The sequence below is a fragment of the Rhinopithecus roxellana genome, chromosome 13, assembly GCF_007565055.1.
Source record: "Rhinopithecus roxellana isolate Shanxi Qingling chromosome 13, ASM756505v1, whole genome shotgun sequence".
NCBI lineage: Eukaryota > Metazoa > Chordata > Mammalia > Primates > Cercopithecidae > Rhinopithecus > Rhinopithecus roxellana.
Window position 1 is genome coordinate 99610691 of NC_044561.1, and position 14792 is coordinate 99625482.

The following is a 14792-nucleotide window of genomic DNA, read 5'->3' on the forward strand; positions in this document are numbered from 1 at the left end:
CAAGTGGTCCACCCACGTTGGCCTCCCAAAGTGCTGGGATTACAGGCATGAGCCACCGTGCCCAGCCCTGGTTCACTTATGCTTTCTCCTTTCTTCTCCGTTCTGCTGTTGGGCCCATTGCTTAGTTTTAGTTTTTTTATTTCAATTGTGTTTTTCAGTTCTATAATTTCCATTGTGTTCCTCTTTATATCTTCTGTTTCTTTGCTGAGATTTTCAGTGTTTTCACTTGTTTCAAGCATGTTCATAAATGCTTGCTTAAACATTTTGATGATGGCTGCTTTAAAATCATCAGATAATTTTAACATTTTTGTCATTGGCATTAACATCTGTTAATTGTCATTTCTCATTTGATTTGTGATCTTCCTAGTGTTGATACGATGAGTAATTTTAGTTGGAACCTGGACATTTTGTGTATTATGTTATGAGACTCTGGATTTTATTTAAACCTTCTGTGTTAACTGGCTTCCTCTGACACCAGTGGGTGTCAGTGAAACGGTGGGTTGTAATGCTGCTTCATTAATGCCAGGTAAAGGTAGAAGTCCAGGTTCCCTACTCAGCCTCTATTGACATGAGGGGCGAGGACAGGGCAGGAATGGGAGTTCCAGCTCTCAACTAGGCTTTCACTGATACCTCTTTGGCTGGGACAGGTAGGAGTGTTTGTTGCCAGTTGGTGGTGGTAAAATCCTGATTCTTCACTAGATCCTCCTCTGTCATCACCCCAGTGAGGACACTTTGTTACTGCTGGATAGGGGTAGAAGTCAGGGTCCACATGTAGTCTCCACTGATATCACTGAGGTGGAGCCTCATTTTCACCATGTTGGGTAAAAATTCCAGCTGGCCAACATGGTGAAACTCAGTCTTTACTAAAAATATAAAAATTAGCTGAGCGTGATGGTGGGTGCCTATAGTGCCAGCTACTCGGGAGGCTGAGGCAGGAGAATCGCTTGAACCCAGGAGGTGGAGGTTGCAGTGAGCCAAGATCACACCACTGCACTCCAGCCTGGCGACAGAGCAAGACTCCGTCTCAAACAAGCAGAAAGAAAACAAACAACAACAACAACAAAATCCAGCTTCCTACTTGGCCTTTTTCTAACACTATCCCAGCAAAATGGCTGGGGCATCTTGTTACATCCTGGCAAGAGTGAAAATCTAGGCTCTGCCTTCGGCCTTTGCTGGCATGTCCGTAGGGGTGTGGCCATAGTTTTTTCTGGGTTGTTTAGCTGAAGTAGGGCAATTCTTGTTTAAAAGCTTTCAGTCTTGTTAGACTACTCTTTTTGTGATTCTTTGGCTAGAGAGAACAGGTTCATTGGGGCTTTTTTTTTTTTTTTGTCTTCACCTGTTGGCATTCTGGTTTGCCAATTTTGCCAGCTCTAAGTCTGGGATACAGGAGACAAATACAAAGCCCAGAGAACTCATTACCATGCTATTCCTTGGGTCCCCAGGTCCCTAGTTAGTGTGCTACCTTCTGTCCAACTTAATGTCTATGTTTTTTAGTTATATTTAGCTGGATAAATAGGGAAATGCATGTGTATGCTATCTTTCTGGAGTCAGAAGTCTACCTGACTATCTTTTAATGGAGATACAGACAGTGATTCCATTATCTTTTATTGTTGTATTTTAGTTAATAATGAAAACTAACATTTCTCAAGTACACAGTATGTGCCCAGGTACTGTTCTAAGTGCTTTTCGTGTGTGGAGTCATTTAATTCCTTTAAAACTTTATGAAATAGTTACTAGTATTATTCTGTCTTATCAGATGAGGAAACTGAGACATAGAAAAGATAAGTAACAAGCCCCAAATTACTGGCAAATCCATGGTTAAACCCCTGGCTTTCTGACTCCATAAGCCCACTCTAATACTCATGGCCTAAGATAAATCTCAAATCTATATGCTTTCCATTATAACAACTTTTTTTTTTTTTTGAAACTTGTCACAGTTTTTCTATCGTAGAATTCAGAAATTTTACTAGGATCTATCTAAATATAGGTCTTATTTTTAAAATAATTCTCTCTAGAACCCAGCATATCCATTAGATCAGAAAGCTTAGGTCTTTCTACTGATCAGTGACATGTTTTTAAAATTTTTAATCTTTCCTCACATCCACCCACTCAAAAAAAGATTTTGCAGAAGGCGTTTCATGTGGTCATAAAGATACTCAATAAAGAACAAAGAAGTTAGTTCCTTCTAATATGCCAAAAGCTTTCTTTTTTAGAGATAGTCTTACTTTGTCACCCAGGCTGGAGCGTAGTGGCAGTATCATAGCTCACTGTAACCTTGATTTCCTGGGCTCAAGTGATCCTCCCATCTTAGCCTCCAGAGTAACTAGTACTACAGGCATGTGCCACCATGCCCACCTAATTTTTTAATTTTTATTTTTATTTGTAGAGGTGGGGTCTCCCTATGTCTCCCAGGCTGATCTCAAACCCCTGGCCTCGAGCAGTCCTCCCCCCTCAGCCTCCCAAAGTACTGGGGTTGCAGGCATATACCACTGCACCCAGGCCCCTTTCTGAGCAATTTTTTTTTTCCTTTGAGATGGAGTCTTTCTCTGTCCCAGGCTGGAGTGCAATGGCGTGATCTCAGCTCACTGCAACCTCCGCCTCCGGGGTTGAACCTAATCTGCCTCAGTTTACTGAAAAGCTGGGATTACAGGTGCATGCCACCAGGCCCGGCTAATTTTTGTGTTTTTAGTAGAGATGGGTTTCACCATATTGGCCAGGCTGGTCTTAAACTCCTGACCTTGTGATCTACCCGCCTGGGCCTCCCAAAGTGCTGTGATTACAGGCGTGAGCCACCACACGTAGCCACATGTTACATTTTGTGTTCTTTCTTCTTCTTCTTCTTTTTTTTTTTTTTTTTTTTTTTTTTGTCGCCAGGCTGGAGTGCAGTGGCGTGATCTGGGCTTACTGCAACCTCTGACTCCATGGTTCAAGGGATTCCCCTGCCTCAGCCTCCCGAGTAGCTGGGATTACAGGCATGCGTCACCACGCCCAACTAATTTTTGTATTTTTATAGAGACAGGGTTTCACCATATTGGCTAGGATGGTCTTGATCTCCTGACCTCGTGATCTCCCCGCCTCAGCCTCCCAAAGTGCTGGGATTACAGGCATGAGCCACCGTGCCCGGCACTTCTGAGCATTTTTGAAGCAAAACTAGAATACTGACTCCTGGGAAGATGATATGGTAGTGTCCAGGGAACAGGAACTGATCTAAGAAGAATGTGGCTACCAAGCATGCTTTGAGGAATGCTACTGCAGCCCCATTTAGCTGTGGTGTATTGTGTTAAACTCAGGTCCTGTAGGCATCCAAATCTCAAGTAATCTGTCCCTCTTAGAACTTCTTTGTTCTAAGATTGCTGATAAAATACTCAAATCTTCTTGTCTTTCTTGTTTGTTTGTTTGGGTTTGGTTTTAATAAACTGACTGGGTGATTTGAAATTTAGGCTGAGGCTAGAGATTTCAAGAACTGAATTTACATAAGGGGAAAAAAAGGTTTTCACGTGAATGAAGTTGGAAATGCCAAGTAAAATACAACAGTGTGCTGTATGTTCTATTTCTCCTCTTTACTCCCACAAGGAGCAATTACTAAATAACTTACGTAAGACTTCAATAGCAAAGAATGCATATTACTAAGATGATGAATATGTAGCCTTTTATAAATTAAAAGATTAATACTCCTGCTGAAAATACATTATGATGAAAATTTTGTAAAAACTAATGTATTACTAGATCAGGATTAACATCTTGGAATAATCTACCATCTACTTAAATTGTTGGTCCAACATATCAATTGTAGCAAAGCCATTTTATTTACTAAAACAAAGGGAGAAAAATTCCTAAAATATATGCTGCATCAACATATCTTCTACCAGCCTAGATCCCTCTGGTAATTGGGGTTTATTAAAAGGCCCTGCCGGGTAGTGAGGACTCACAAAAGTCTCAACATCCAGCCCCCAGCAGCACTAAGGCAGATGTCTCTTCCCTATGATGACAGTGCTACCTCTACTGCTGTGTGTCTGAGTCTTTGTTCAGAATGCTACAAGAATTGTACCAATTTCGAGGACCTTGCAGAGCAACATTCCCACACCACTGGCCTCACTCCTACCCAGCCTGTATTAATGGCTGCCTTTGGCCAGACAAGGTTTCTAGTTCCTGCGTCTGGAGGCCAGGTTGGCAGGCCACCTGACAGCTTGTCAGTGAGTGCAGAAGAGCTCCCTGTGGAAGGGGTACTTGGTTTGGTGGAATCCTCTCCAGAGACATTATTTTTGTCAAGGCTTCTTGTATGTTATTTACTACTTTATTTATTTATTTATTTATTTATTTATTTATTCATTTATTTATTTTTTTGAGGCGGAGTCTTGCTCTGTCCCCCAGGCTGGAGTACGATCTCGGCTCACTGCAAGCTCCGCCTCCCAGGTTCACGCCATTCTCCTGCCTCAGCCTCCTGAGCAGCTGGGACTACGGGCGCCCGCCACCACGGCCGGCTAATTTTTTTGTATTTTTAGTAGAGACGGGGTTTCACCGTGTTAGCCAGGATGGTCTGGATCTCCTGACCTCGTGATCTACCTGCCTCGGCCTCCCAAAGTGCTGGGATTACAGGCTTGAGCCACCGCGCCCGGCCACTTTCTTTCTTTCTTTTTTTTTTTTTTTTTTTGAGGCAGAGGCTCATTCTTTTGTCCAGGCTGGAGTGCAATGGGGTGATCTCGGCTCACTGCAACCTCTGCCTCTCGGGTTCAAGCTGTTCTCATGTCTCAGCCTCCCAAGTAGCTGGGATTATAGGCGCCTGCCACCTCGCCGGGCTATTCTCATGTCTCAGCCTACCGAGTAGCTGGGATTACAGGTGCCCGCCACCACGCCCGGCTAATTTTTGTATTTTTAGTAGAGACGGGATTTCTCCATGTTGGTCAGGTTGGTCTCGAACTATCACCCGCATTGGCCTCCCAAAGTGCTGGGATTGCAGGCGTGAGCCACCGCACCTGGCCGTTATTTACTACTTTGATTTAATGTCATTCCCTTTCCCCCTCCCACACACACACACTAAAGCCTTAATAGTTTTGTCCTCTTATAGTTTTCAGACACTTCATTATCTGCTATCTCATTTTATCCTTTCAGGAATTCCTTAAAGTTGATTGATAGGACGGTTATACCATTTGAAAGATGAGAAAATTGAAGTATAGATGAAGCTCTGACATTTAGACAGTGACATCCTGGGAGCAAGCATCCAGATTTGCTGACTGCAAACCTCTCTATCTTTCTACCATACCATTTTCTGTCACTTGCCTGTTTCCTGTCTCTTAGCTTGCCCAGTACAGATATTTAATCTCTTATTTTCTTTCCTTTTTTTTTTTTTTTTTTTTTTTTTGAGATGGAGTCTCACTCTGTCGCCCAGGGTGGAGTGCAGTGGCGCAATCTTGGCTCACTACCACCTCCCTGGTTTGAGCGAGTCCCCTGCATTAGCCTCCTGAGTAGCTGGGATTGCAAGTGCGTGCCACCACACCCGGTTAATTTTTGCATCTTTAGTAGAGGTGCATTTTTGCCATGTTGGCCAGGCTGGTCTCAAACTCCTGACCTCAGGTGATCCACCCGCCTCAGCCTCCCAAAGTGCTGGGGTTACAGGTGTGAGCCATGGCACCTGGCCTAATCCCTTATTTTCTAAGATGAGAGATATCTTACCAAGCCAGTCTTGTCTGGGGAGGCATATTTTTAAGGGATTAAAGGACAGTCTTGGCTATAACAAGGGTCATCAAGTGAGGCCCTGTCAGAAATACGAAAGTTAAGAGCTAAGTTTTGTGCCCTGTAATTTTCTAATAGCTCCACAGCGTATGTGCTATGTATATTTGGTAAAGCACTCCTTAACTACATCCTTCCTTCCCTTTCTAAGAAGATCTGAATGTAGGAAAAAGGAAATTAAATATGTATTTGAGTAAAAGCACTTGCTCTAACTGAGCCAACCCAGAAAATGGCCAAAGGTTCAAAATTAAATATTACCCATTATTTATGTTCAGAAGCTCTCAGAGAAGAATTTACATGGGATGAAGTTGTTCTTTGCAGGTACTGACTTCCTGATATACATTACTAGATACTAGAAACTAATAATAAGATTTAGGTTTCAGGTACAGCCAGTTAACATCTCAGTGGTGTCAACAGTATAAATACACTCTTCTGGGAACCTACAAGAAAACTAAAAATCTGTGAACACATTTTTAATTTACCATGCATAAATAAAAGTAGAAGTTTTCTTTGCTTGGTAGAGTTTTGTTTGGGTTTGGATTTGTTGTATTCGTAATTATAATTCCATTATCAGTCTTTGGTCTTAATAAGCAGGCCTGGCAGGAGCTCTTTATTTTGTAAGGAATCAAAAAGACAAACTACAGCTTATCACTTACAGGAGAGGCAACCTTTATCTGTGGAATTTTAACTGTAGTGATCAGTAAGTATTCTCAAACAAACTGACAGAAATAGTCCTTTTTTTAATGTTTAAACAACACTTACTGTTTCTGATTATAAAAGTAACACATGAGAAAGGCATTGAAGCATATGGACTGAGAGTGCTGAGTTTGGAGTTGGAGAGGCTCTGGCTGTGTACATACCTGGTCAGTCATGGCTGTGGGACCAGAACTGTCTAAGCTTCAGTTTCCTTGTCTATAAAATGGGGAGAAATTGGCCAGGCGTGGTGGCTCACACCTGTAATACCAGCGCTTTGGGAGGCCAAGTGGGGACGATTGCTGGAGCCCACGAGTTCAAGACCAGCCTGGGCAACATGCTGAGACCCTATCTCTACAAAAAAATTTTTAAAAATTAGCTAGGTATGGTGGCACATGCCTGTAGTCCTAGCTATTTGGGGAACTAAAGCGGGAGAATCGCTTGAGCCTGGGAGATTAAGGCTGCAGTGAACTGAGATCACACCATTGCACTCTAGCCTGAGGTGACAGAGTAAGACCCTGTCTCAAAAGAAAAAAAAATTACTTTAAAATGTTTTCATGACCCTTTAATACTGTAACATATGTAACATATATGTTACATATAATACTGTAACATATAATTATATGACTATATAATTAATTATATAATTAATTATCTCCTTGTGAGATATGTCAGTTATTTCTAATATTTACCATTATAAATATTGCTACTTCAATATTCAAGGGTTATTAGGTTAAAGGCTAAAGAGTTTGAAGAACCTTAAAACTTTTTTTCTTTTTGCACTTCTCTGAGGTTGAACATTTTCATGTTTATTAATTACTGGCATTATTTCAGTGAAATGCCTTTTAGTGAATAAATGCAACTTGCAAAGCTTTTCATGTAGAATCTCCAGTCTCTGAAATAGTGCCAGGTACATAATAGTAAATATTTGGCATGGTGAATGAATGAATGGCAAGAATATTAACACTTTGTCTACCACATTTGTTTCAGATGGGGTCATTGTGCTTCTATACGTGCACAATGATAATGCTGTCTTTGTTCTTAGTCTTTACCTATTTTTTTTTCCATTCTTTTCTTCCCCCACAGTTCATCCATGAGCTCGGATTTCCCACATTACAACTTCAGGATGCCTAATATTGGATTCCAGAATCTGCCTCTCAACATATATATTGTGGTTTTTGGTACTGCTATATTTGTCTTCATCCTTAGTTTACTCTTCTGTTGCTACTTGATTAGGTAACCAATTTTCATTCTATGTTGCTTCACAATACGTTAAACAATCAATAATCAAGTTTTATCCTCCGATTTTTTTAAAAAAATGAAGTATGATAATTGGCAAAATTTTAAAAAATTAAGATGGCTTCCCACTTTAATCTGTGCATTAGTAATCAGTAAAACACCTTTATATAATCTTCAATCTTACCTACTGATGAAGTGTTTTACTCTGTAGGAGAAAATTGTCCTTATTTATTTTTCTGCCTTTCTACCTTTTTACCAGATACACATATGTCATTGTCTATTTCCAAGATTTAATCTACTCTCACAGAGATTTCAAAATTGCTTTTCAAGAAGGTGTGGCCTCCTTGTTAGCTAAAGTCATTAGGTGTCAGAAAAGTAGGGGAGGCCGGGCGCAGTGGCTCATGCCTGTAATCCTAGCACTTTGGGAGGCCCAGGTGAGTGGATCACCTAAAGTCGGGAGTTCTCGACCAGCCTGGCCAACATGGTGGAACCCCGTATCTACCAAAAATACAAAAATTAGCTGGGCGTAGTGGCTCATGCCTGTAATCCCAGCTACCTAGGAGGCTGAGGCAGGAAAATCACCAGAACCCAGAAGGCGGAGGTTGCAATGAACCAAGATCGTGCCATTGCACTCCAGCCTGGGCGACAGAGCAAGACTCCGTCTCAAAAAATAAAATAATAAAGAAACATAAGGGATGCTCCTTATATCTCATAGATATGTTGACTGCTTATGACTTTTATTTCTTCCTCAAATTAATTAAATACTTGAGACAAATATAATTGTAATCTACAGAAAAAACCTTTACAAAACCTGTTTATTTCCAGAAATTCCTTTTTCTAACATTTCTATTAAACTATTATTTAAATAATTAGATCAGCCAGGTGCGGTGACTCACGTCCAAAATCCCAACACTGGGAGGCTGAGGTGGGTGGATCACTTGAGGTCAGGAGTTTGAGACCAGCCTGGCTAACATGGTGAAATCCTGTCTCTACTAAAAATACAAAAATTAGCTAGGTGTGGTGGTGGGCACCTGTAATCCCAGCTACTTGGCAGGAGAATCCCTTGAACCTGGGAGGGAGAGATTGCAGTGAGCCAAGATCATGCCATTGCAGTCCAGCCTGGACAACAAGAACAAAACTCCGTTTCAAAAAAAAAAAAAAATAGTTTGATCACAGTATTCTAGGACAATGGGATATAAATATCGTCCAAAAATGTAATTAAGAGTAAAAAGCTTAGCACTGTGTAAAGTAACTGTTAACTGAAGAAGTCCCAAAAAAAGTACTGCCACTTTTAAGTTCTAGACTTGGGGTGTTTGTAATTGTAAACACCAAAGCATTTGTGTTTGTCTGTTACAACACCTTCCTTAGTGGAAAGAAAAAAAAAATATGAGGTACATACATGTAAATACTTGCTGCAGCATTTAATATATTTTTGTGTTACCCTTTCTTTTGCATTGTAAACACATTTATTATTACCAATGGACAATGAGTTCTTTATTATTATTATTATTTTTTGAGATGTTTCTCACTCTGTTACCTAGGTTGGAGTGCAGTGGCACAGTCTCTGCTCACTACAGCTTTCCTCCCAGGCTCAAGCAATCCTCCCACCTCAGCATCCCAAGTAGCTGGGACTACAGGTGCCTGCCACCACACCTGGCTAATTTTGTTTGTATTTTTGGTAGAGACGGAGTTTTGCCATGTTTCCCAGGCTGGGCTTGAACTCCTGAGTTCAAGCCATCCACCCGCCTCAACCTCCCAAAGTGCTGGGATTACAGGGGTGAGCCACCACATCTGGCTAGACAATGAGTTCTTTTAAGACTTTTCGACTAGTTCAGATTTTTACATCTCTTTCTAGCAAGAACAGCAAGGTTTTGTGTGTTTACACAAATGTTAATATTACTGCAATTCCAATATAGTAAAACACTCAAATATAAATTAATAATAGTTTGATAAACATTATATAAATATTCAGCATTTTTAAAAATTAGAGAATTAGCCATAGCATATATAGGACCTCAGAATATAAAAATATGGTTTTTTTTGAGACTTACTAGTTTTTTTGATAATTCCTCTACAAATGTTGATTTAACTCAGAAATATGTAAATTTAATATTCAAAACTAAATTATTTTTAAAGAGGCAAAAAATATAAAAATATAACAAAATGTAAAAAAAGAAAATGTTATTAAGGGAGAGTTATATGTAAAATATTTAATTCTAAAATATATAGCTCATAATATATTTTGTATTACTATGTCAAAGAATTAAATAAGCCTTTAACTTTAAACAAACCAAAAAAACCCCCACTAATGTACCAATTTGTGATTCTGGGTAAATTCTTTGAAAAGTAAGTTATGAAACACCCTTTTACCTCATTGTATTCCTTTTAATAAGCAAATAAGTAAAGTGATAAAGAAAAAATAATGATATGTACTTAATTTTATCCTTTTGTATCTTTTTTTTTTTTTTTTTTCCAAGATAGTGTCTCACTCTGTCGTCCAGGCTGGAGTATAGTGACATGAGGCCCACTGAAGCCTCAACCTTCTAGCACAAGTGATCCTCCCATCTCAGCCTCCTGAGTAGCTGGGACTCTAAGACATGCACCACCACACCCAGCTAATTTTTGTATTTTTTGTAGAGACAAAGTCGCACTATGTTTTCCAAACTGGTCTTGAACTCCTGGGCTCAAGCAGTCCTCCCAGCTCTGCCTCCCAAAAGGCTAAAATTATAGGTATAAGCCACCACACCCAGCCTTATCCTTTTTTATAATCAGCCTAACAGGCCAGGTGCAGTGGCTCACACCTGTAATTTCAGCACTTTGGGAGGCCAAGGCGGGCGGATCACTTGAGGTCAGGAGTTCAAGACCAGCCTGGCCAACAAGTGAAACCCCATCTCTAACTAAAAATACAAAAAGTAGTTGGGTGTGGTGGCACACGCCTGTAGTCCCAGCTAATTGGGAGGCTGAGGCATGAGAATCACTTGAACCCTGGAGGCAGAGGTTGCAGTGAGCCAAGATCGCGCCACTGCACTCTACCCTGGGCAACAGAGTGAGACTGTGTCTCAAAAAAAAAAAAAAAAAAAAAAAAATTAAAAGATTAAAAAATAAGCTAACAAAGCAAAGAAATTAGGATCTGTTACTCTAAAATTGAATTATCATGTTTAATCAGAAATGTTCAAACATTTCTAAACTTCATTTACTAGTCATTGGTAAAATTTTTTCTTTTATCTTTTTTTTGAGACAGAGTCTTGCTTTGTCACCAGGCTGGAGTGCAGTGGCACAATCTCGGCTCACTGCAAGCTCCGCCTCCTGGGTTCACGCCATTTTCTTGCCTCAGCCTCTCGAGTAGCTGGGACTACAGGTGCCCGCCACCATGCCCAGCTAAATTTTGTATTTTTAGTCGAGACGGGGTTTCACCATGTTGGCCAGGATATTCTAGATCTCTTGACCTTGTGATCCACCCACCTCAGCCTCCCAGAGTGCTGGGATTACAGGCATGAGCCACTGCGCCCAGCCAATTTTAAAAATTTAATCATGGTGTAAGGAGCTTTCCTTTATGATGATCCTAATTTGTTACCTTTAATGTTTCAAATGGTAAATTGGGATTTAACAAGTCTTTGCAGTTAATCTAGAGATCCGTGGAGTCAGTTCCTCCAGAACTACCCTAGCTTGTTTTTTATGATAACCTAAGCTCTCCAGCACCTTCCCAGGAGGTTCTTCTGTTCTGCAGAGAGCTCCTTCCAGTCACCACCACTGGACTCAGCAGAACCATAGGAAGAATATAACTTAGGTCTAAAGACAGTCACCACCAACCACAGTCGTACACAGGATTATAGTATAGAATGTGCTGACTATGATAGGGCTGTGAACAGGGCACTGCTGGAACACAAAAGAAGGGCATCTTACCTTGCAAAGAAAGATCCTATTTTATAATGAATTATATAATATTCTAATTTATGTTTGTTCATTTTTTTCCCTGATGGTTATTTGTTCTGTTTGTTATATCTCAAACACCCAGAATCGTACCTGGCACAATATTAAGCACTTGATAAGTATTTGTTGGGTAAATGAATGAATGGTTCCCTAGTAGGAAGTCATTAGATATGCCTAAGACTAAAAACTCAAGAAGTACCAACACAAGCAACTTACTTAGAAACTTGGAAGTCAGGATCAAAATAGTGAGCTAAAGGGGGAAAAAATGGGTTCTCTCTTGGGAAGAGGACAGAGGACTGCTGATTTTTTTGTTGTTAACCCTGTAGAGCCACATATGACAACATATGTAACTTGGATAAAATTAAAAACAAAAAAGAGAGGAGTGATGCATATCCCAGTTACCCTGATTTGATCATTATACATTATATGCTTGTATCAAAATATTACATGTACCTCATAAATATGTACAATTATTATGTATTATGTTTTAGTAATAATCAAAACTAAATTTTGAAGAATTCAGGGAAATTTTGGGGCTACAGTTATTATGAGGTCTTGAACCAAAATAATGACAGTAGATCTAGAAAAGATGTTGTGGTTGTGAGAAATACTTGGGAGGTGAAAATAAACAGAAATTAATGACTGAACATTAAGGACAGAAAAGGGGATAAGTTTAGAATCTTGGACTTCTGGCTTAGGCAGCTGGGTAGATAGCAATCCCTTCAGAGAGATAGAAAATGAAATGGCACGTTTTAAGTGAAAGGATGACAGATTCCCTTTCAGAGATGGGGGTCTGAGTTCCCTGTGTAACTGTCAAGATGTTTAATACTTAGTTGTATGTATAGCTCTAAAGCTTGTGAGAAGTCTGATCTGGAAAAAGGAGGTCATGTAATTAACAGGTAGAAGCTGAAGCCAGGAGTGTTGCCTAGAGGGAATGTGTATAGTAAAATAAAATGGGCCCAGGGCAGAATCCTAAGGAAACATTGATATTTAAGAGGAGCCCTTAAAAGAGACTAAGAAGGGCTAGCAGGAGATAAGAGGAAAATCGAGGCCGGGCATGGTGGCTCACGCCTATAATCCCAGCACTTCGGGAGACCAAGGTGGGTGGATCACCTGAGGTCAGGAGTTTGAGACCAGCCTGGCCAACATGGTGAAACCCTGTCTCTATTAAAAATATAAAAATTAGCCAGGCGTGGTGGCACATGCCTGTAATCCCAGCTACTCAGGAGGCTGAGACAGGAGAATCACTTGAACCCAGAAGGCGGAGGTTGCCTTGAGCTGAGATTGTGCCACTGCACTCCAGCCTGGGCAACAGAGCAGACTCCGTCTCCAAAAAAAAAAAAAAAACAAAAAAAAAACAGGGGCAGGGAATATTATGAGAAAGATGCCCCACAAGTAGTGTTTCAATGGATTGAGTCAATTATGTCAGCTGCTCACAAAGAGGATAAGAATTGAAAAGTTCGTATTACATTTGACAATAAGGTTTGCATCCTTAATCTTTGGTAGAAAAATTTCCAGAGTAAAGGGTAAGGGATAGTAGAGGCTATAATGGGGCAAGACCTGGCTAGTAGGTGAAAGTGGATACAAGGAATATAACGCTGTCTTTGAAGAACCTTGGCTGAGAAAAGATTAGGTTGAGGGGAGAAGGAGTTGCTGTAGAATCAAGGAAGTATTTTAGTGCTGGGTTTTTTTGTAAGATAGAGATTTTGGTATGTTTATGCATATATTAAGGAGAATGAGCCAATTGTGGAAGATTTATGAGAAAGAAGAAATCATAGAGGTGAAAAGAGACACACATAAGAGAGATAGCAATATTATTCCTAATTAAGAGAACACCTTTTCCTAAGACGGAGATGAGAGTAACTGTGGAAAACAGAACACTCATAGCCATGTGGAGCCGTGAGTGAGAAAGCTTGCATACATGACAGCTCCCTTTATTTATCTGTGTAGTAAAAAATTGACAGTTGAAAATTATAGGGGAGGGAGTGATAGGGTAACACTTAAAGAGAGTGTCAAGGGTTTGAAAGAACCACTGCATGAAAGCTTAGGATACTGAGCATGAATAGATAGAAGGATTAGAGAGCAGTGTGGAGAATCAGGCTGAGACTGGAGACCACAAATTTGCAGTGGCCATAAGCTACACAGTTTTATAATTTCTCTAGCACTGTTCAGCATTGTTAATCATGCCTTCTTAAATACTCTTTGGATATCTGTTTAGCAATGCAAAATAAAATAGTGCAGTGTAAAATGTTAGATAATTAGTGGGAGTTAGAGTAATGGAGGAGACAAATTAACTTCATAGAATCAAGTTAATTTAAGGGAGAACTTTCTAGAAGGGATGAATTTTGAGCCACAGATAGAAGAAAAAGGTGAGCACAAATTGATCCATGTGGTAGCTGGAAGTAACAAGTTCAGTTTCGGGAAAACGTGCAGATCTAATTAAAATATTCAAATAAGCAAAATGAATTAACAAATCAAGTCTAATTTTAATGACTTCTAATGGAATTCATTTTATTTTTTTATTATTTATTTTATTATTATTAACTTTTTTTTTGAGACAGGGTCTCACCCTGTCACCCGGGCTGGAGTACAATGGCATGATCATAGCTTACTGCAGCCTCAACCTCCCAGGCTCAAGCAGTGCTACCTCAGCCTCTCAGGTAGCTGAGACTATAGGCACACACCATCATGCCTGGCTAATTTTTTCTTTTTCTTTTTTTGAGACAGAGTCTCACTCTGTCACCCAGGCTGGAGTGCAGTGGCACATTCTCGACTCACTGCAACCTCCGCCTCCCGGGTTCAAGCAATTCTTCTGCCTCAGCCTCCCAAGTAGCTGGGATTACAGCGTGTACCACCATGCTTGGCTAATTCTTATATTTTTAGTAGAGATGGGGTTTTACCGTGTTGGCCAGGCTGGTCTGGAACTCCTGACCTCAAATGATCCACCCGCCTCAGCCTCCCAAAGTGCTAGGATTACAAGCATGAGCCACCGAACCCGGCTAATTTTTAAATTTTTTGTAGAGACACAGTCCCGCTATGTTCCTTAGGCTGGTCTTGAGCTCTTGGGTTCAAGTGATCCTCCTACCCTAGCCTCCCAAAGTGCTGGGATTACAGGGATAAGCCACCACATCCGGTCCATTTTATTTCTTTACGTGAAAATAGTTTCTTTACGTGAAAATGTTACTGTTTTCACATAAAGAAAT

At 40.3% G+C, this 14792-nt stretch overlaps 1 protein-coding gene across 9 annotated transcripts in view; it reads left to right on the forward strand.

Moving 5' to 3' along the window:
* Positions 1-14792, forward strand: part of RNF24 (ring finger protein 24) — a 108762-nt gene that overhangs the window by 62059 nt on the left and 31911 nt on the right. For all 9 annotated transcript variants that reach the window (XM_030914194.1, XM_030914198.1, XM_030914195.1 and 6 more), the window contains one exon: positions 7507-7656. In XM_030914194.1, coding sequence (XP_030770054.1) covers positions 7507-7656 — 150 coding nt within the window. The remainder of the gene's footprint in view (positions 1-7506; positions 7657-14792) is intronic.